This window comes from Lissotriton vulgaris, chromosome 2_1 (assembly GCF_964263255.1).
Source record: "Lissotriton vulgaris chromosome 2_1, aLisVul1.2, whole genome shotgun sequence".
NCBI classification, from domain to species: domain Eukaryota; kingdom Metazoa; phylum Chordata; class Amphibia; order Caudata; family Salamandridae; genus Lissotriton; species Lissotriton vulgaris.
Genome location: NC_141687.1, coordinates 593,831,301 through 593,853,927, shown reverse-complemented (window position 1 = coordinate 593,853,927; position 22,627 = coordinate 593,831,301). Strand labels below are relative to the sequence as shown.

At 47.4% G+C, this 22,627-nt stretch overlaps 1 protein-coding gene across 1 annotated transcript in view; it reads right to left on the bottom strand.

Moving 5' to 3' along the window:
• Positions 1-339: 339 nt before the first annotated feature.
• The window catches only part of TINAGL1 (tubulointerstitial nephritis antigen like 1), a 128,987-nt gene continuing 106,699 nt past the window's right edge, over positions 340-22,627 (bottom strand). Inside the window, exons 10-12 of the mRNA XM_086955637.1 lie at positions 20,462-20,585; positions 6,039-6,084; positions 340-5,128 (exon numbers count right to left, since the gene is read on the bottom strand). Of these exons, the coding sequence (XP_086811763.1) occupies positions 4,985-5,128; positions 6,039-6,084; positions 20,462-20,585 (314 nt within the window). The 3' untranslated portion in view covers positions 340-4,984. The remainder of the gene's footprint in view (positions 5,129-6,038; positions 6,085-20,461; positions 20,586-22,627) is intronic.

Sequence of the window (22,627 nt, the reverse complement as noted above, 5' to 3'; positions counted from 1 at the left end):
CGTTAAGCCAAGCAGGCTAACGCCGTGCTCCGCCACTTCCTTGTACATATCCCCCCATGGTCTCAGTGCTGCACTGAAATTTCATTTTGAGTGTCGGGTCACTTAGTTGAACGTCTACTCATGGGAAAAAGTAACTGGCTTTTTATTACCACTAAACTGTGTTGGAATTGAGCCGGCATTCTGAAAACAAAAATGTACGTACCTGATGCCAAGTTTGTACCCCATGTGTTATTCTTTCCCCTCCAGTGCCCACCCTCCTCCCTCAGGCACAATGACACACTGTTCTCTTGGGACGCCGGAGCAGCCACGCAGTAAATGACTCACAGATAACATCTCAGATCGTTAAATAGAAAATATTTATATCACTTAAATACAATCCGGATATATGCACAGTTTCCCAGGCAATTTAAGGGGCGCTGGGCCCTTCAGCATGCGGTGAATGCCGTGCGGGTCTCAGGGTGGTCGGGCTCCAGCCTCCAGGAGATCTGCAAACATTAACCAGGGTCTGGGGCGACCCCAGGGCGTTTAGCACCAAACAGAAGAGACGCTTGAAAGGGAAGCTGGGAGCTATGTAAAGAGGACAGGCGCCTGTGACTTTACAGAACACGTTTTCATGAGACCACGGGCAATTCGCAATAAGAGTGTGCGTGATGGGGAACAGGCAGTGGTGTGGGAGTCTGCAGACAGGACTGGGGGTCGACAGCTAGTAGGGCTCGCACTGAGAGTACCGGGGCCCCAAGCACGGCCAAAGGACCTGAATGGGTAGCGCGTCCTGGTCCACACCGGTTCGGTGGAGATGAGGCCGACTGCCGTGTACGAGGGCCGCAGCCAGGACAGAGGAGCCATCCGAAGGCAGAGTCAGCTTCCAGGGCGAGGGCTCGTATATCTGGAAGGGACCATCACCCTGAGGGGGGGGGGCGCCCAGTCAATGCCATAATCCACTGGGGGAAGGGTAGCAAAATGTCCCTCAGAAGAACGAGCTCGCGCCCCGGAACCACAAGCATCCCGCCGCCGAGCACGGGCCTCCAGGGGGAATTCTCTGGCCAGGTGGTTTGATGTTGCGGTCTGAGACGGAGCTCAGGTGGAGGAGGCCGGTGCGTGGTCAGACCTGCCCTGCACTGTCCTGACACTGCTGCTTTATACCCCTGCCTCTAGAGCGTAGAGTGTGAGCAACTTAATTTACAGAGCAAATCAAATCTTCACGGCTATTTTCAGAGTATTTTGGTGTGTTTAAAACAATCCTCTTCGAATGCTGCAACAAGTCTGCTTTTTGTGCTTTGTCTGATAACGATCGATCACGGCTGGGGACATTGTGGCTCATGCTGGATAATAAAGTGTCCCCCACCCGAACCCATTGAGGCCCACCCAAGTGTTATGATAAATGTGCCGTCCCCTCACAATAACAATTTCCAGACTTGACATGCAGCTGTCCAGTGTGGGAGCAATGAGCCTGGTTCCTCCAGCCGAAAAGGAAGTGAAGGGAACACATCCAAGGGCGTAAACCCCAAAGCACAGTGTGCCTTTCATACTTAGATGGACGTTGTGAAGGGGCTCTAGTAGTTTCTAGAGGTCAAGTGTCCTTGTGTCTGACAGTCATGTAACGAAAAACGATGACTCCCCATCGCAAAATGAGATGACCAGTGTGCCCCCCCCCCTCCGATTAGCCCATATCTCACAGATAGTTATGGGGCCCCCTTGATGAGTCTGGGGCACCTTTGCGGGTCCCACCCCGCCTTCGTTACCCCACTGATGTCTGACACAAGCTCTGATAATGAAAAAAATAGCTTCTGTAGCTCTTTCCGTCAGAGAAGTTTGAGTACACCGAAAATTAAATTAAGGACAGCTGTGAAAGGAAGGGGTCCCTGGCATTCTGCGCCATGAAATGATTTTCTCACACGCCAGCACCTCTGCCATTTAGCACTTTAGAAGCCCAATCTTGCCCCCTGGCCGGGGACGAGGACATGAGTCCCCTCCTCAGTCTGTTCATTCTACTAATTTGGCTAGGGATTGTGGGACTTAAATTATGCGTGCGGGGGTAGAGGGTGTTTAATTCTGTGTATCTTAAATTCAATGGCTGCAGCTTAGCGCTTCGCCTTCCTGTGCAAGGTTCACAGGAAAAAAACACAACACTAAGCAAAAAATACAGACATTGCACACCCAGTAACAATGGAGGCCGTAGCCTAGCTGGGATTAGGGGGAAAACTGTCCAACACAAAGCCCAGAGAATGAAAACACGGCTGACCACGGCTGAATAAGCCAGACCTTCTGGTGTCAGCAGAAACCCATGGTGGCTACTAATAACACCTCTCCGCAGGCACCAGTGCTTGGGAGGGGTATGACGGGTGTTCATTGGCCTTCAGTTAGCCAAGGTACTAGTTGCTCAGCTCCTGTTGATAGCAAGAAGAACAAGTACCAGGTTCAACCCTGGTTTGTGTCAGCACTAGACTTGCTGCCAATCTTCTGGCTCTGGTAGCAATGGTGTTGGTAGACTGCTTTACTTGCCTCCTCTCAGGGGATGGAGAAGATAATGACCAAAGAAGAATACACACAGCCAGCCTTCTTCTGGTCTTTCAGTATTGACATCATGCAAGATGATTATCCTCCCATAAACATGTCCAAGGATGAATGCAGACATCCAGTCTTCTGCTGCCCTGTAGGCACTGGCACCATTCGGCAAGAGCACACCCCGAAGGCAATTGCCAAAGAAAGATAGACATTCAGTCTTCTGCTGCCATGTAAGCACGGGCACCATTCACCAAGAGTTCATCCGCAAGATCTTGGTCAAAGAAGGAGTGCCGGTCAGTCTTCAGGTATCCTATGGAAGCTGACATCATACAAGAAGAGGCAAACCTGAGGAGTGTGTCCTAAAAAGGATGAAAACAATCTTCTGCTTCCCCTTCACGGCTGACATCATACAGCAGTATTTTTGGTGTCCAATACACATGTGGCCATTTCACTGCCGTGGGCATATGAGGCCAATCGAACTCTTTCTACAGTGGTATAAGAGTTGCACCCGGTCCAGGCTGGGGAAAACCTCCATGTGCTGACACCGCAGACAGTCTTGCCTACACTGAGAGCCTTATGTCCATGTGCAGCAATAATGGGCCTCGAAAGTAACACCTTGGCCATTACGCGAGCTCAGCTTCCCATGAGAATAGCCACAGTGAACATAGGTACAGTGTTCAGATACCATGAACTCTAAGATACCTGTACAGGCAGATGCCATATAACGAGGGGTAAATGACCTATTCACATGTGGAGAGTGTTTTAGGGTCAGAGTGTACTTGGTCAAGGGAAAATGCTAAGCTCACCATAGTGTAGGTTGGACTTGTCAAAGAAGCACTTGATGGGCAGTAAAATATCAGCAAAATATCATAAACCCCTCCTCGCCAAGCATCGCTCACTTAATTTTCCCTTAGGTCTAAGGACCACACCTATCTTCAGTGGTGAGGGCAGGCTCTTTTAGGGCAGAGTTTGATTTATATCTAGGAACGGCATTTTCAAAAGCAAAGAGCATTTTATGTCAGAAGAAGGGAAGTACTTGCTTATTATTTCTGAACAAGCAGACTGATTCTGATGACCAGGTTGGTAATGCAAGCAGGTGACATCACACAATTCAGATCAAAGTTATGAAAGCACATGTATCATGTGGGTGAATAATGCCGCAGAGATGGCGCTACAGGAGTAGTCCATAAACGAGGTCCTCTAGGGTGATAATTAAGCTACTAACATCACAAGTATGGTAATGCAGAGCAATGACTTTACATTTATAGGATGCAGCTAATGGCATGAGGATTTTAGGGAACCAGGGAAGGCAGATGACATCACTAATGTGTTAATGCAACATGATGACATCAAACTTTTACTTGGGTGATGACATCAGAAGAATCCTACTTCGAATAATGGCATAAACGAAATGGGGATGGAGGCCAATGACAGCATATGCATGGGAACAGGGAATGCAGGCTGACAAGATCACAAGTCTAGAGATGCGGGCTGAGGCAATCACTAATGTGCAAATGCAGGGAGCTGACATCACAATAATTATACTTGGTCTGATGAAATCACAAATATTAGAATGCAGCATCACAACATCACCATAATCATCCTTGGGCTAGTGTTAGCACGAGCCTTACTGCAGGCAGGCAACATCACTGATCTGTGTGTCTGAAGGCTAGTGGCATAACTAGCACCCTACTGTGGCTGATGACATCACAAGCATGGGAGAGCATCCTCATGACACAACTAGCTTGGGTATGCAGGCTGATAACATTACGCATGCAGTCTATTGGTCGATCGATGACATGACAAATGTGAGATTACAGGGTGATGACATCACAAAATAGTAAGACATGCTGATAAGGCAAGGGATGTGGAACTGTGGCAAATTCATCACTAGTGTAAAGCTAGCTAATGATGCCACTAATATGGGGCTTCACACTGATGACATTAGAGGAATCATATATATGCTGATGTCTTCAAAAGGAACATATTTTGTCTCTTGATGTCACATGTGTGAGAAACCACGCTAAAGACATCACACATATATGCAACAGCATGATTACACCCCTAGCGCGGGCCTGTGAGCAGCGTTCACATCTGGGAGCTTGAGGATGATAACAGCAGTCTGGAATGGAGGCAGATGGCATCAAACATCTGGGTCTGTTAGCAATGCCCTCACACATGTGGGACTGATGACATCACAGGGATCTGACTGAAGACTGAAGTCACAGGAGCGGGACTGCAAGCAGCCAATGACATGGTACACACTGTTCGCATCTAGCAACTGCCTGTGACCTTTCAGAGGAAAGACCTTTTTTGATGGTAAAAAGCCCTAAAACTGCAGCGTTTGGTTCACACACGCCATCTTTCTTAAGGCCCTATCAGTCATGTGTAGAGTGTCCAGTCAGCATCACGGATCACAGTCTATGGTGTGTAGAGTCCATGGGTGTTTCAAGGGAACACCATCCCTCTGCATAAAGGCTCACTTCCTGCGTTTCATGTCCTCCATGCTGACGTGTCCCCAAACGCCAACCACAAATGCTTCAATGTCACACTCATTGCTGCCACGTGCGATGCGGAAGTAGCCTCGCTCGCCCCAGTCTTTGCCCCAAGAGTTGGCTGCAAGCTGTTGGAAAGAACATCTGTGAGTTAGTAACCAAGCATAAGCAACATGCATCCTAAACCTAGGTACACTTTAGGCCACAGATGATGTCACAATTCTAACTACTTAATGGCGTTTAACCTAGCTTTAGTGTTGGCACTAATAGTCACTGTACTGTAATATTAATAGTAGATTTAAAATAGGCTCTGTATTAGTAAAGAAGTCTTAACAGGCACTGTATTGATACTGGTTAATTTAGTACCTGAAGGACTATTATATCTCAATTTAACAGGCACTATATCTTTGAAGGCTGCTTTCATATGAACTAATGTTTAATTTTGATTTAACAGACAAGATATTGTTTTATTGGAAGTGGATTTTACATAGACACTAAATTATGAAAGGTGGGGTTAACCAAGCTACTCCATTAATAAAGATGGATATTACCAACACACTATATTATTGAAGCTGGCATTGACCTAGGCATGGTTTTATTGTAAGATGGATTTGCACAAGGTACTTTTATATTTTGGGTGACTTTAACTTACACCTGCATTACTTAAGGTACTTAGAACTGCATTGCTTAAGTTGAATTACACAAGTTCTATGCTGTCAGGTAGATTTAAAACATGTTGGATAGATATATGCGAGGTTTAAACTAGATGCTGAATTGTTGCGGTGGATTTATTGTAGGTATTATTTATGGTGAATTTAGAAGTGCTACATTATTACAGATAGAATGACCAAGTACTGGATTGTTAAGAGTGAATTTAACATGAGTACGGTTTAATCAATATTGGATTTAACAGAGAGTGCTTTTAATGGTGAATTTAACATTGATATAGTCTAAAAAATATGGATTTAGCATGAGTAATGGTTCAAAGGAAAATGTAATGTATGCACATCACGGTATAAACTTAAAAGCAAAACTCACCCAGTATTTCTGTGCCAGTCCATCACGATTGCGTTCTTCACCCCACCTTCATCGGAAAAGACAAGGGGAAATTATATCAGTTCATTCTTGTTTGATTAAAGGAAAACCAAGATGCACCCTGAAACTCTCTTCTCAAATCTATATATTTGTACGAGAGATATATAAATGTGATCATATCTTCAAACCCATATGAGTGTCAGCAAATTATCAAGGCCACTGTTATGTATAATAGACATGGCAGACTTATCAAATATATTTGTCAGTTAAACATCTATAAGTATCAGGGACCAAGTATCGAATGTGCAACTCTATATAAAGGAAATGTATAATATACACCTCTGCATTACGCGCAATTAAAAAAACAAACACACATCCATAGAAGGGAGATATCAAATGTATGACTTTCTGCATGGGAGGAATGGAATCTTAACCTCTCCTAGAAGGATATATTAATTCGTAATCTCTGCAGAAGACATGCAACAAGTCTATACCACCGTAAGAGGTATAGTCAACCCTACAGCACTTCTAAAGAGCAATGTCAAGTCTTTACCACTTTGTAAGGACTATATCAAAGCAACCTCTCTGTATGAGGGACAGCTGAGATCAACAAATCTATGTTTATACACAAGGCCCATTCTAAAATGCAGAAAAATCAATACCCGATTTCCACTAGATTACACTTCCTCCTATAAAGTTGCTGTCCTTTTGAGTAGAAGGTGACACAGTTTGGGATCACTTGCAAACAATAATGTTTCCCCATCTGAAGGGCCGAATATCTATTACAAAATTAGTATGGCTTCTATACTGTTTAGATGTGGAGCCTAAGAAACCAAAAAGACGCAAATACACCACCCCAGTCATAATCTTTTGAGTCCAGTACTTTAGAAAAAAACAACATGCACACATTTGCAGCCCTTATCCCACTGTCCAGGACCTCTATAAGGCCCTTCTGTTACAACACTGCATCTGCAGCCTCATGTTTAAAGGACAAACTTTCCTTGATTTCCACCTCTGCACTCTGCATGACTCACATGTAGTAGTGATGTTGTTGCATCCGCAGATGACTCAACTAAGGCCATCATCTGCTCTATTTTAACCATTCTCTTCACCACAGTGATGGCTTTCTTCACATTCTCCAGTTTTTCTCCAATTCTATCACATCCCTCTTGCCTTTCAGCAATTTAGAGACACTACAATCTCCACAAACTCCACTCTCCTCTTCCTGGAAGTTTCTCTTGTACCGTAACTGAAAAAACTCGTTTGTTCCACTTCTGCCATTTTTCAAGTATCTCTCCATTGTATAGACTTGCAACACAATGCACCGGCATCACTCAGTGGGAGATCTCAGATATTTTTCTGAATACGCGATACAAGAAATATATTAACTCTAAACTTCAGCATCAGAAAGTGGGAGCACTGGCTGGAAGCCATTGATCAATCCAAAGCATGCTTCACTTTCAAATGTGAACTACACAGCCAATGAGAAGAAGGTAGAAGAAAACACGAAGGAGGGAGAACGAAACATGTCTACTGGAATGGGAACTGTGTTTTCTGATTCAGAGGTTCTATTTTACAGAAGTGTTTTTTTTCCGGATAGAATAGAACTATCCTCTTTGTGTAGCGTGGAGGGGGTAAGGTGCTAATACTGAGCAGAAGATGACAGTATCTATGTGAATTGCACAGGTTATGAACAACTTCTGTGTCTTCAAGGTGCCAACCACAGGTATGCCCCAATGATGAAGTAAGTTGGCGGGCCTAAGGGACCTCCATCTTGTGCTTAAGTCACCGTGTCTTCATAAAGGACACAATCTATGACAATCTATGCAACATATATTACATACAGCATGCACACAATCATCGGGAGAAGTGAAGGGTCACATTTATGTGGGACTGCATGTATAGATTGGTAAATTGTGCTAGATTATTCTCTGAAGAGAGCAGGTAAAAATCCCTGTACTCCAAACTCGACAGGCTGCCTCATCAAAATCTCACGAAGGGGCAGTAACTGGCTTCCTCTAACGATGTGGATGCATTTTTCATCCACCTCAAGCCCAGCAGAATCAGTACTTCTTGAAAGAGTACAACATACAGACACAGCACCTCTAATGGTCCCTAGGATGTCAAGACACTGGAGAAAAACACACAAAGTTATGTTATGTTATTGGGTGTCTTATAAAGCACTCAGCTACTCGAACAGAGTGTCCCGGCGCTATGCAGATCTGTAGAGGAGTGGCCAGAGAAACGCAGACAGACTATAGGCCGAAAAGCCAAGCCTTTAGTCCTTTCCTAAAGGACAGCAGATTATCTAGTTTCCTGAGGGAAAGGGGGAGTTTGTTCCAGAGTTGAGGGGCCAACCGTCTGTATGAGCGACCACCAATGCGCGCGCGCTTGGTGGCTTGGACAATAGCCAGTGCTTGCGAGGCGGAGCGAAGAGATCTAGAGGGAAAATAGAACTGGACTCTTTTCCTTAAATAGACAGCACCAATACCATGCAGGGATTTGAAGGCCATGGTGAGAGTCTTAACCCCTTAAGTGCTGATGACGGAACCGCTCCGTCATCAGCTGCGGGTGCGCTGTGCTGATGACGGAGCGGGTCCGTCATGGCCCGCTCTGCGCGCCTGCGCGGCGCGAATTTCGCACCTGCGCTGAGCGTTCTATTGAGCGGGGCGGGCCATGACGGAACCGCTCCGTCACAAGCACAGCTCAACCGACGCTGGTGGCGGAGCGGTTCCGTCACCAGCATGCGGCCGCCGCGCGGCCGCCCCGCCCCCTTAGCACTGCGGCGGAATAGCCGCCGCAGTGAAGGGGTTAAAATAGATATGCTTCCGCACCGGCAGCCAATGTAATGAATTCAGGAGAGCTGAGGTATGGGCCCTAAGGCTGAGGCCAAAATCGGCCCTAGCCGCCGAGTTCTGAACCTATTGAAGGCGTGCAAGAAGGTAATCCGGAAGGCCCAAATAAAGCACATTGGCGTAATCAAGCCTAGAGCCGATCAATGCCTGAACCGTAGCTCTCCTTTGGCTATGGGAGAGAAAGGGAAAGAATTTCCTAAGGGTTCATAACAGGGCAAAACACTGGCTGACTAAATTAAGAATCTGGGGTTTGAGGGTTAAACCATTATAGATTTTTACACCCAGATTCTTTGCCAACGAGGTGGCTGATGATGGAGGATGCATATCAGCAAGCCACCAGGATTTCCAATAGGCGTCAGGGGGGCAGCCAAAGAAAATAATCTCAGACTTATCCGAGTTGCATCTTAGCTGGTTCTGTTGAAACCAAGAAAAGACAGCCTCAAGACAGCTCCTGATGGAATTGCCGGCGAACTCAGTGTTCTTGTCGCAGGTAAAGAGAAGCTGCGTATCGTCGGCGTCGGACACAATTCGGGCTCCATGAGATTCCACAAGGTCAGCCAGGGGAGACAGATAAACATTAAAAAGGGTGGGGCTCAATACCGAGCCCTGTGGAACTCCCACATCCAACGGGGGAACAGTAGCTGAAAAGGGAGGGGCCCAGATCGCTTGTTGGCAGCCAGACAGAAAAGACACGAACCAATTGAATACCGTCCCTCTCAGTCCAATCTCCTGGAGTCGTGAGAGAAGACGACCGTGAGGGACGGTATCAAAGGCCGCCGACAGATCCAATAGCACCAACATCGCCTTCCCTCCACTATCCAAAACCTCCTTAATAGACTCGATGACCTCCAATAACGCAGTCTCAGTGCTCAAATTTGAGAGGAAACCGGATTGAGTATGGTGCAGGATATCTCGGGTTTCAAGGAAGTTGGACAAAGTGGAGTGAACGTGCTTTTCCACAATTTTTGCCAAAGCAGGGAGCAGCGAGATAGGTCTGTAGTTAGAATGCTCTAAGGGGTCCAAATTAGGTTTTTTTTAACAGCGGAACAATGTGTGCCATTTTCCATATACTAGGGACGGGGCCAGTTTCGAGAGAGGCATTGAGGAGCGGGTTGACAATAGGGTTAATGACATGTGCCATTTTGGCCAGGATTTTAACAGGGCAAGGATCCGAAGGAGAGCCGGACTTTAATGAATATGCTACTTACCAGTATGCATCTGTTCTTGGCATGTAGGGATGCTGACATTCATATCTGTGCATAGATCGCCGCCTAGTGTTGGGTCCGGATGATCGCACCTTGTTGTCCTGGAAGAGTCTTCGAAGTATCACGAGATAGGTGGCTCCTCCCCTGGACTACAGTGCGCATGGGCATCGACTCCATCCTCAGATTGTTTTTAGCCATTGTGGCAAAGATGGAGTGTAACTTCGTGAATGATGACCATGCTAAGAGTATTTCTGAGTGCTGCAGCCGCTACAGGCGCCGGGGAGGAGGGCGGGCGATATGAATGTCAGCAGCCCTACATGCCAAGAACAGATGCATACTGGTAAGTAGCATATTCGGTTCGAGGCATGTGGGCTGCTGAATTCATATCTGTGCATATAATACATAGCAGTCCCTCCATTAGCGGCGGCCGCCTGTGCCAGCTGCAGCAGTTTGGAAAAGTGTTTTTAGAACAGCCTGCCCTACAGCTGCCTGCTGTTTGGAGTGCACATCTACACAGTAGTGTTTTGTAAATGTGTGTGTGGTAGACCATGTGGCTGCTCTACATATGTCTTCTAAAGGAATATTTCCAAGGAAAGCCATGATGTTGTGGTCTGCACAATAAATGACAAACCGCTTCCATTTCGCCGCATAGCATGCTCTGGTGGTGGGCTTCCTTGCTTCCCTGATGATGTCCATACAGTCAGGGGGCAAGTAGAGGTAGCCAAACTCTAAGACCTCAGGAGCCAGATCGCCAGGTTGAGCTGTTGCGGATCTGGATGCTGAATGTCGCCATGGCTCTGCGTCAAAAGCCTGGGTGTGAGGTGCAGCCTTTGATGCGGTACCACGGATAGTTCTAGAAACGTGGTGTACCATGGTTGGTGTGCCCACGTCGAAGCAACCAGGATGAGAGTCATCGAGTGTTGCTTCAGTTTGCGTGCCACAAGCGGTATCAGAGGTGCTGGGGGAAAAGCGTACGCAAAGATGCCTGACCAGTTCATCCATATCGCATTGCCCTGCGACTGTGGGTGTGGAAACCTGGCGGCAAAGCTTCGGCATTTGGCGTTTTCCTTTGTGGCGAACAGGTCTATCTCTGGATGACCCCACCGTTTGAAGTACGTGTGGAGTACTGATAGATGTATCTCCCACTCGTGCATTTGGTGGCTGTACCTGCTGAGCAGGTCCGCCATCTGATTGTCCTTGCCCGGGAGGTGTTCCGCCATGAGGAAAATGTTCCTTTGAATGGCCCACTTCCACATGCTCTGAGCCAGATGAGACAACTGTGGAGAGTGTGTACCTCCCTGCTTCTGAATGTAGTACATGGCCGTCATGTTGTCCGTCCGGATCAACACGACCTTGTTGCACAGATGTACTTTGAATGCTTTCATCGCCATGAAGATAGCCATCAGTTCCAGAACGTTGATGTGCATCTTCTTCTGCTGCGTTGTCCATAGTCCCTGCGCCGTGTAGTGGAGAACATGAGCTCCCCAACCCTGGAGAAATGCGTCAGTCGTCAGAATGATCTGTGGCACAGGCTCCTGGAACGGTCGTCCCTTGCAAAGGTTTTGTGGATTCCACCAATGCAGAGAGTTGTATGCACGACCGGTTACCAACACTAGGTCTTCAACTGTCCGTGAGCCTGATTCCACTGACGTGCTAAGCACTCCTGAAGCGGACACATATGTAGTCTCGCGTGCGGGACTATGAAAATGCAGGAGGCCATCATGCCTATCAACTGCATGAACACTCGGGCCTGAAGCGAGTGTTGAGGTCTGAATTTTTGTATCAGCAATTGAATGCTGCTGATCCTCACTGAATTTGGCTGTGCTTTGGTTGCCAGAGTGTCGATGGTCGCACCCAGATACTGCCGTATGTGGGCGGGTTGCAGGTGGGACTTTGGGTAATTCAGTGAGAATCCCAGATCGTGAAGAAGGTGAATGGTGTGGGACTGGGCGGTACACTGCTGGGCTGACTTTGCCTGGATAAGCCAGTCGTCCAGATAAGGGTAGACGTGAATGTTCTGTCTCCGTAAGTGTGTCACCACCGTCGCCAGGCACTTTGTAAACACCCTGGGTGCCGTGGTGACTCCGAAAGGTAGGACCTTGAACTGGTAATGTTGATTGTGGATGGTGAACCTGAGGTATTTTCTGTGTGACGGGTGCAGTGGAATATGAAAATACGCATCCTTCAGATCTAATGTTGCGAGAAAATCTCCCTGACTGACCAACAGTAGGACTTGAGCAGTGTTAGCATGTGAAAGTGCTCTGACAGAATGTACTGATTGGGGGGTCTGAGGTCCAGTATGGGTCTGAGGGACCCGTCCTTTTTAGGAATTAAGAAGTACAGGGAGTAGACTCCTGTGCCTCTTTCTTCAGAAGGCACAAGCTCGATTGCTCCTTTTTGCAGCATGACGAGTACCTCCTGCTGCAATAAGTGCAAATGCTCTGTGGACATAGGACGGTGTCTTTGGGGTATGTTGAGTGGAGTGGATGTTAACTCCAGACAATAACCGTACTGGATAAGCTTTGTGACCCACCTGTCTGTGGTGATGGACTTCCAGACTGGCAGGAACTGTTGAAGTCTCCCCCCGACCGGTGTTGTATGGTCGGGGGGCAGTGACAAGGCGTCACTGTTTGTTAGTGGCGGAGAACCTGGAGCTGTTGTTTCCACGACCTCTGCCCTTGGCGCTGTTTCCACGATAGCCACCTCTACTTTGTTTGGTGTATGTGGTTTGCGCGCCACCTTTATTGTACTGTGTTTGCTGGGACAGCTGGCCTCTGGAAACACCACTATTGCCTGAGCGACGAAAAGAACCACCCATGAACTGCTGCGAATGTAGAGCCCCCATAGACTTTGCAGTCTCAGTGTCTTTTTTGATTTTCTCCAAGGTGGTGTCCACCTCTGGGCCAAATAGATGATCAGGATTTACTGGCTTATTCAAAATGGTGGTCTGTATTTCTGGCTTGAACCCGGAGATTCTGAGCCAGGCTTGTCGTCTCAACATGACACTAGTGTTAACGGCTCTGGCCACAGTGTCTGCTGCGTCCAGTGCACATTTTATAGAAGCATTTGATATGAGCTTCCCTTGCTGTATGAGCATCTCAGCTGCCTCCTTATATTCATCTGGGAGGTGCTGTAACAGGGTCTCCAGTGTGTTGTAATGGACCCTGTCATACCTGGCTAAGAGTGCCTGAGTGTTTGAAATGTGCCAGATGTTGGCCGTTTGAGCTGCCACCCTTTTCCCTGATGCCTCTAGCACCTTAGATTCTTTATCTGGGGAGGAGCATCACCCGTTGTTTGTGAATTAGCCGTTTTCCGGGCATTAGAAACAACAAGAGAGTCTAACGGCAACTGTCCCTTAATGTAGGTAGGGTCCCCAGGCGCCGGTTTGTACTTCTTTTCAATCCTGGGGTTTATCGCCCTGGCTCTTGTAGGCTCCTTAAATATTTCCCCAGCATGTTTCAAGACATCCTTCAACATAGGCAGAGTCTTGACACTACTCTCTGAGGTGGAAAAGGTGTCGAACAGAAAGTCTACTTCAATAGGGTCAGCATGGAGCTGGACGTCATGATTTTTGGCAGCCCTTTCAATGAGTGCATTAAACGCCGCCGAATCCTCAGTAGGCAATATTTTCACAGCATACACAAGAGTGTCTGGAGCAGTGTGTGGATCTCCAGGGTCAGCAGCATCTGCCCAAGGTTCATTAGTATCATCTGGATCAGTGTCTACAGGATAGCTGTATTCGTCATTATCACCTTCCCCAGTTTCCACATCTGAATAAGTGGGCGAGACATCATGGCCACGTGGAGATACAGGTTCTACAAGAACAGGTGTTGTAGTAGAATCCTTCTTCTTTTTTAGTGGGATTTTATAGGACTCCATTGGCTGTTCTGGGGCGATCTTTCGTTTATAAATAGAAAGTCTGCCTGTCTCGGAATCGATAAACTGTTCCTGTTGCTCTTCAAGCGAGGACTGTCGATGCTTTGTGGCTGGGACCACAGTTGTTGGCTTCGGCACCGTGGACCCCTTCTTGGGCACGTCGACGGCCACTTTAGGAACGAAAGCCTTCGGCACCACTTTTGGTGGCAGCGTGAAGTGGATGGGCGCCGACGTCTTCTGTGGCTTATCGGCAGGCTTTGAAGGTGGAGGATCCTTAGGCCCAACAGCCGAAGCCTTGTCCTTGATGCACTTCAGGGATTCTGCCACCTGCTCCGAGAAGGAGGCGGACGGCTGCGTCGACTCGACGGAATCCTTCGAGGCACCACCAGGCGTGGACTCGGGGGTTGTACCGCTTTTAGCCTTGTCCGGCCGACGTGGAGGCTCGAGAACCTTCTGAGAACCGAGTCCTTTGTCGGTGTTGACTGTCTTCGGCAGCGATTTGTTCGGGTTGACGTCCTTGACCTTTGCCTTCAGCGTGCCAGACTTTGGCTCGACACCCTTTAGCAGCCTCTTCGGGCCAATAATGCTTTTCTGCTTCGTCGGTGCCGATAGATCCGAGGACTTCGAGCCGACCAAAGCAATACGCACTTTCGGTTTTGATTTAGCCTCAAGTGCTTTTGGTTGCGTAGACACCGGAGCTTTCACTTTCGGTTTCGATTTCGCAACTTGCGGCTCCTTAGACATGTCCAAAGACGAGCCCGAAGGCGGGGCCGTAAAACTTCTTGGAAGATCTTGGGTAAGGCCCTGTGGCGATCCTTCGACCTGAGCCTTATGAAGTGGTTTGGCCCCAGTATCAGTTTGTGGGCCTAGCTCCTCGCTCGAGCTATCTTCCATGGCCCCAAAGGCCCCATCGTCGTCTCCTACCTCGTCGACGACTTCTTCCGCATCGAGCATCTCAACATCAGCGTCGTAGCTGGAGTCGACCTCCGATGCGGGATCCGACAGGTTTTCTCGAACCTCCCGCTCTGCTCCTTCATCATCCCCGGCATCGAAGATGTCCACTGGTTCAGGTGCCGCCTGCTGGGCTTCCTTGCGCGCAGCGCGCCGATGCAGAAGTGTCTTCTTGAATCGAAAACGGGAACAAGCCATACAGCTGGCTTCATCATGATCCGGCGACAGGCACTTGTTGCACACCGGGTGGACGTCGATGTGGGGATATTTCGAGTTGCACACAGGACATCTCTTGAACGGGCTCCGTTCCATGATGGTTCGTCGATAAGGCCTCTGGCGTTGACCGGGCCTTCAGCGCCGAGAAGCACGCGGCTCTTCTGGATATCCAGCTCGGTAACTGAGCTGGAACAAAACTGGGCACCGATCGCAAGACAATACCGACGAAAAAAACTAAAGGCCTTTTGGCCTAAGAAACTTTTTTATCGATTCTGACTTGAGTGAACCAATATACATCCGAACCCAATGGCGGAAAAAAACAATCTGAGGATGGAGTCGATGCCCATGTGACCAGAGCACGGGTAACGGAGGGAGAGAGATAATGGGAATAGAAGAGTAGATTTGGTCCAAAGTGTGACCTTTATTATGGGTCGCAGAAAAAATATACGGAAATAGGCCAAATGTGCTAGTTACATCCCAAAGTTTCACGGAATCCGCTGCCTCGGCAGCATCCATATGGATGTTAAAATCCCCTAAAAGTAGACAGTGCTTAAATTTCATAATCAATGGGGAAATGGCCATATGAAGTTCATCATAGAAAGAGCTAGAGTGGCTGGGTGGCCTGTACAACAACAGACCAGCACACGAGTGATGGGGAGAAAAAGACAAACAAAAACCAAGTGACTCCACCCCTGAGATGTCCTCTGTCTGGACCACTGAGCAAGAGTATCGCCTGTCCAACACAATGGCAACTCCCCCTCCCGTACCTACAACTTGATCTCTCCTCACCATATAGTAGTTCGGGGGAAGAGCAGAAGCAATATCAGGGCTGGAAGAATCGCCGAGCCAGGTCTCTGTCAGAAAAAGGCATGCCGGCTTACTCTTGGTTAAAAGATTAAGGAGATCCAGGGCATGTTTGCCCAGGGACCGAGTGTTCAGTAGCATGCAAGAGAGAGAGCTTCCCCTGATCGCCACCAGATCAGAGGAATTAACCGCACGTACAGTGTCCTGACTGACGGATGCGGGCAGAGTCGCCCATCCGCACAACGCACAGTTTAAGACCGCAGTAGACGGGTCACACCGGAGCTCCGGGCAGTCGCAGCCAATATTCCCCCTTAGGCTGTTAAGAAATACGGAATCATATCAAAGTGGGTCAGAAAATAAAACAAGCGTTAGGCTTACAAATGCACTGTCAAGCCAGACCTAAAAATCCATGTACATTAATTGTTGCCTTCTCCCATCTTTACTGCTGCCAGATAAAAACAACATAAATGATCTAGTTATCTAAGACAATTTAACACATTACAATGGCATGTCTGTGTACCTGAAAATTCAAGCTGGACAAATAAAGAAAATAATCAAAGCTGTGTGGAGGTCAAACACTTTTGTTTGTGGAAGCACACACCTTCTGCCCTATCAAAACATGTACTCCTGGCTCCCATCTTGTGGGCAGGGCAACAGCCCCTCTCATGCTGGTACTCACATACTTGTATGTTGACAGCTGTGCTGTCTTGCCAGACCATAGCAAGCACTGGCAATGCCAATAGGTCTGGCTTACGAATGCACTGTCAAGCCAGACCTAAAAATCCATATAATATTATAACTGTCTACTCCAATCTGTGCTGCTGGCAGATAAACGTGCCATAAACGATCTAGTTGTCTAAGACACTTTAATAGCATTACAATGGCAAGAGTGTGCCCTTGACAAACGAAGCTCAGGTAGCTGGACAAATAAACAAAATTATCATAGCTGTGTGGGGAGGCAAGGACTTGTTTGTTAAACACTCAACTTCTGCACACTCAAAACATCTACTCGTGGTCCCAACATGTGGGTAGAACCAAAGCTCCTCACCTGCTGGCAGTGGCAGCCGCCACTGATCGGAAGTGGAGGAGCGGCAGGGGGGTGAGTGGTGCAGGGGTTTAACTTGCCTGCTTGCTGCTTCCTTCTTACCGATCCTCCTGGTCGCGTCTCTCCTCCCGCCGGCAGGAACAGGAAGCAGCATGGAGGCACCCAGGCTCCCCTGAGCAAATCACAACGCAGCAATGTAGCTTCATGATTGGTCTGAGCGTTATGGTGCAGTGCTCAGACAAGGAATGGGGACCTTGGCATGGTCTCTACCCAGGCTGTAATGCAGCCTGGGTGGAGAAGAGGGACAGTGTGCATGACTGGTTTGGGATGCCCGAGAGAGACAGTCATTGCGCACTTGGGAGTGGAGCAAACCACTCTTCGACTGCTCTGTCAGCCCCACCCCTTCGTCTCGGAAAGCTGACATTCACCAAAAAGGAAAAAATAAAATTATGATAACTGAGTTTTTATCATTTTTTTTTATATACTGCTGAAAAAAAAAACAGTGAGGCGATGCTCCTCCCCCTTCGCGGAGGAGCCGCCACGTTCCCACAAAATTGTCTGGCGATAGCTACGCCGTCAAGCAAGGCCATAAAATGTGAAGGATGTTACAGGTGTCAATATAATAGCAAAATGTTCATCAAATAAAACACCCATCAAAGATGCAAGATGAGCAGTTGAAATGCAAAGATGTTTTGTTTTCAGTTGGGATGGGGGCCGTTGAATGCCATTGTTATCCTTTCGGCTGACATTGGTTTAGCCAGAATTTAGTTTGCTGCCTTTAAAATCACAATAAAAATGTCATACATGCTCGCTAGTTCCAGATTTCAGTCCAGAGGTTTGATATTATGTTCACAGGGTGGGTGACATTGAGACATATTTTCCGCACGTAACACGTGTCATTTTTTGCCCAAATTATGTGAATAATACAAAATACATTTCGGCAGCTACCTGTGGGAAAACTGTGTGCGAGGGCATGCTTGCATACACAATCACCTAAGTTCATAGCGGGAGACTGCTTTGAGCAGAAAATGTCGCAAGGCCACTGCACACATCAATCGCACAACTCCTTGATGATGTTTACTGCTGAAAACTATTTCCTTTGGACAGAAATGAATCAAACAAGCATAACAAACTAACAACAAAAATAACACGACGTATGCAAACACCAACAGGAGGGAATTATGCGATACACACTCACGGGAAAAAATAGGCTGGGCATATTCTTAGCATAAGGTCCTGTTTCGAAAGCAGTGAACACATTAGAATGGTACGAGGCAGAAATGGGCGCTATAAAATACCTGTTCTTATAAACTAATTTCTACCTTTATATCACAGACAAAACCTCTTCTGTAAAAAGTTTGTGGTGTTATCTATTGCCACTGGAGCTGATGGTGTAAAGGTGGGGATTCAACATGTGTCAAAGTCAAACACACAAGGACAGAGGTTCAAAACAGCTCCCTTGGTGCTTCAATTGATGTGCACCGTGTTTGAAGCATGTCTTTGAGCCTTATGCACCTCCCCAACTTCTCCCACATACGACATAATGCAGTAAAACGCCTTCCAAGCACACGCTGTGAACGGGCACAAAGGAAACGAATGCAAACTGCAGGACTGTGTGCCCCTGTCTGTCGTATGAAGCACTCCACGAATGCATTGATGTACATGCCAGGAGGCCCCCTATGCCTCCGCAGCACTCATTGTTTATGCTTGAAAAGAATGTATGGGGTAGCTGTACAAACGAGCACCTGCTGCTACCATACCCACGATGAAGTGCTCAGAAGTCTGCTTTACTGAGGTGCAAGGCAGGACAGGTGAGGAGATCCACCTGGGGAGAACTAGAAGAAGGGAATGAGGAAAGGCAGGGCGGGTAAGAAGAACTGTGGTGAGGGAGGGGAGGAGAGCTGGCAGCCTTCCCAGAGCATTCTGCTTGCTTTTCCATGTTGGAAATCGTCTCCAAGGCAACGTCTTGTTGACTCCATCGTACACAGCCTGTGATACCACGGCTCCAGGCCAAAGGTCGCCTCAGTTATGCTGGTTACTTATGAGGACGCGTCAGAAGTCACCCTCGAACCCCGGTCGCGTCACACATTCCTGAGGAATGGCACCAGAAGTGCATGCCACAAACCCATTCCGCCTCAGTCCCTGCACTAGCTCTCTGTTGATATATCTTAAAGGGACAGTACCAGTGCCCTTCGACAGGGCTGCCATTCCCTTAATGGGGCATGTTTCACGTTTCAGCATGGCAATTATACATTTAATGGATTTGGACCGGGGCTTCTGCAGGGCAGCTAAGACGCTGTGAGCACCACCCAACATTCTGCTATATCCTTAATACCACAGTACTGACATTTGTCAAAAGAGCCACTGTAAGTAAATGCATCTTTTTGTATGGTCACCCCCAGGATTTTGGACGGATGCTTTTGGTTTTTCGACTATGAGCGTGCGTTGACGCCTGTTAACCAGACCTCAGTGCCTGTGCCTTTACTCTTAAACAGGTATGTCAAATTGGCTCATATACAATTGACCAGCCTTACTTATCTGTAATTCCCCAGTAAATGGTAACCAGGGGATGTAAATTAGAGGGTCACCTCAGGGAGTGCAGAACTGGTTGTGCCATGCTTGGTGTGACACGAGGAAGATGAGACACCAGTCCGCAATTTGCAGACTGGAAGAGCAGTTTAAACTGCTAGCCAGACTTTGCCATTTAAACTAATTGCAAAGTCAGACTACCTCCTGTTATATGTGTAAGTCACCCCTACGGCAGACATATCAAGTCCTAAGTCAGGGTGCAACATAACTCTCGGGTAGATCATGTATTTTACATGTTACATGACCTGATGTTAAAAACGCAAATCTGTCATTTTTTACTGTGGAAAGGCTTGGCTGCCTAATTGGCAAGTGCAGAGTTCCACGGTGACCCTTCATCCGTGCTAACTCTGGAATGATGCAACAAAAGTATAAAACAACTTATAAAACATACAAGGTATAAAACAACTTTCAAAACTAAAGTAACAGGTTACAGTGTGCAACTTGAACAAAGTTACCACTTTCATGCCTTCAATCCCCTGTGCCCTCAACGGTGGCACATGAAGCCTGAACCTGAGATAGCTTTCTGCCCTTCTGGGAAGATGTGAAAAAAGACTCCCAGGAAAGGAGACAATAGAGGCCTGCAATGGAAACAGGTATTACCTCCCTGTGCAGTGGATGGTTTCTTTGCGGATTATGGTGAGTCCAGCACCTTGTTTGTTGATGCGGTCTCGGTGTGCTAACTTGTAGCTGTCAGGAGTTGCTGAGGTGATGTCATGCCCAATTGCAGGACTGAACCAGGTCTCGACGTGGACAACAACAGTTCTCAGCAGCCCCAATGAAATTGTTTGATTGAACAGTACATGCTCTTCTCAGCAATACCAGCCTCAAATTCGCCTCAATGAAAGATACACTTGACTTCGGCAGCAACCAGTGTACACAACTTACCCAGTGATCTTCACCGAATGAGTGCCATGCCTCCTGTAGCGTTCTGGTTTGCCGAGCGTCACTGGGGTGTGTCGGTAAATGCCGCTCTTGTACACAAAGAAGTCCTCATGCACTTCTAAGAGTGCTGCAAGAGAGAGAATAGATGGTCAGAGGTCACTCATGGAGCTTGATCCAATCACATTATAGATTTTCCATGACACAGACAAAAAATATAAGAGACAGAAAGGGGTATAAGGAAAAGAAGGAATTTCTAGGCAGACTAGGTGCATGTACATATATTTCGAGAACTCTACACTTCTGTCAACATGCCTTATCACAACTTTGCAACAACCCTCTAACGACTTGACCAAAAGCAGCATCAATCAGTGGCGATCACAGAATACTTCGATATTGTCAGATTATCTCATTTAAGATATGGCACTACAGCTTCTTATACCTAACTTTTGGAACCAGACGGAATTTGGATCCTGAATGTTTGAAGTCTATCATATTCAGATTAAAAAAAAAAGATCCTATTGACCATAAAGACTAGATGCCCATGAATGTGAATTCTGAACTGAGGCTTACGTCCACATAGAAATGGTGTGTGAATGCAACCAATGGGCCAATTCTTCATTTGAAATTTGAACTAAACAAAGATATTTGGTCTGAAATATTACTATTATGAAGTTATGGGATGTCATCAGATTTGAGATCACTTTAAAGTACTTAGAGTATTTGAGTTAACCAGCAGAGTTGGAGAGCCTTTGGGACCAAGAGAGCTATGCAGACATATAATATGATTATGTGACTATTGGATTTGTCTGGCTGTTAGCCAGGGTGTGTGAAATTGCAAAGGTACCTGACCCACAACTCTGCAATTTTGTAAAAACCTTCTACGTAATGCAAAGCTCAGAAAGTTTTAAACAACGAAACAAAAAAGGACAGTTTTAGCGACCCTCCACCCTTTGGCAACAAGAAATGTTCCCTCTATAAAGAGATACTAATGGGTGGAATTGTGCAACTTAGCTGCTATCCCAGGGGCTTTGCTCCTAACCACTCCCCCTCAAGTTCACTTTGCTCTGTCAAGATTCCTCCTCCTGCCTGTCCCAGCTGCATACCCCGGCCCAGACTGGCTACCTTGACCTACCGGGCCTTAACCTTCCCTCTCCTCCACCCGCCCTTCCTTCATTAAGAGTCACAGATCCCGGGTTGAGGTAACGGTCGCAGTTTATTAATGTTAAATAGTCATCAATCATGAGATTGTCATAAATCATCATCACAATAATTGTTCACTGATATATTACATAAATCAATCATACAGCAGTAAACAATGAATCCCCAGCTTTAAGCCAGTTTGGCTCCACCGTGAATCATCTTTGACAGCACAATCAGACATAGGTGCCTGTCCATGCACAGATTGTGAAGGCCTGCTCGGGTTGTGAGCAGCAGCTTCTAGGCAGCCCTTGCTACAGATGTGCGACATCCGAAACCTTTTCCGGCCATGCTGGGCTGCAAGTGCTGTGTCTGCTTTGGGACTATCCCCGCTGACTCTCTACATTGTCCTCCAGTGTCTCAGCCACCAGGCATCCCAAGGGACACTGTCATGACAGGTCTTTCCTTTCTGACACCCTACTGCAGAGCTTTCCAAACTGTGTGTCCCGACACAGTACTGTGTCGCCTGCAAAAGGTGGGTGTGTCGCGGGCACTTAGCACATAACTGCTACTTATTAAGAGGCATTCCTAGACACTCTGCTCTATGGGAGCCAGGTGATTCACAACAAAGCCTCATTTACAATTAAATGGTCTTTTAAAGACCTGTGAAGTGATCCGTGCAGCTGTGTGTGTGCCCGGGAAGCTGGGGTGAGGTGACAGAGGGAGAGAGGCAGAGGGAGGGAGACAGACAGGAGGGAGACAGAGGGTGACAGAGAGTGAGAGAGACAAAGAGTGAGGGAGACAGAGGGAGAGAGAGGGAGACATTGAGAGATAGAGAGCGGGAGACAGAGAGAGATAGAGCGAGGGAGACAGAGAGAGAGAGGGAGATGGAGAGAGAGGAGAGAGAGAGGGAGATTGAGAGAGAGAGAGAGAGACGGAGAGAAAGAGGGAGACAGAGAGAGAGTGGGAAGGAGACAGGGAGAGAGGAAGGGAGACAGAGAGACAGAGAGAGACAGAGGGAGGGAGACAGAC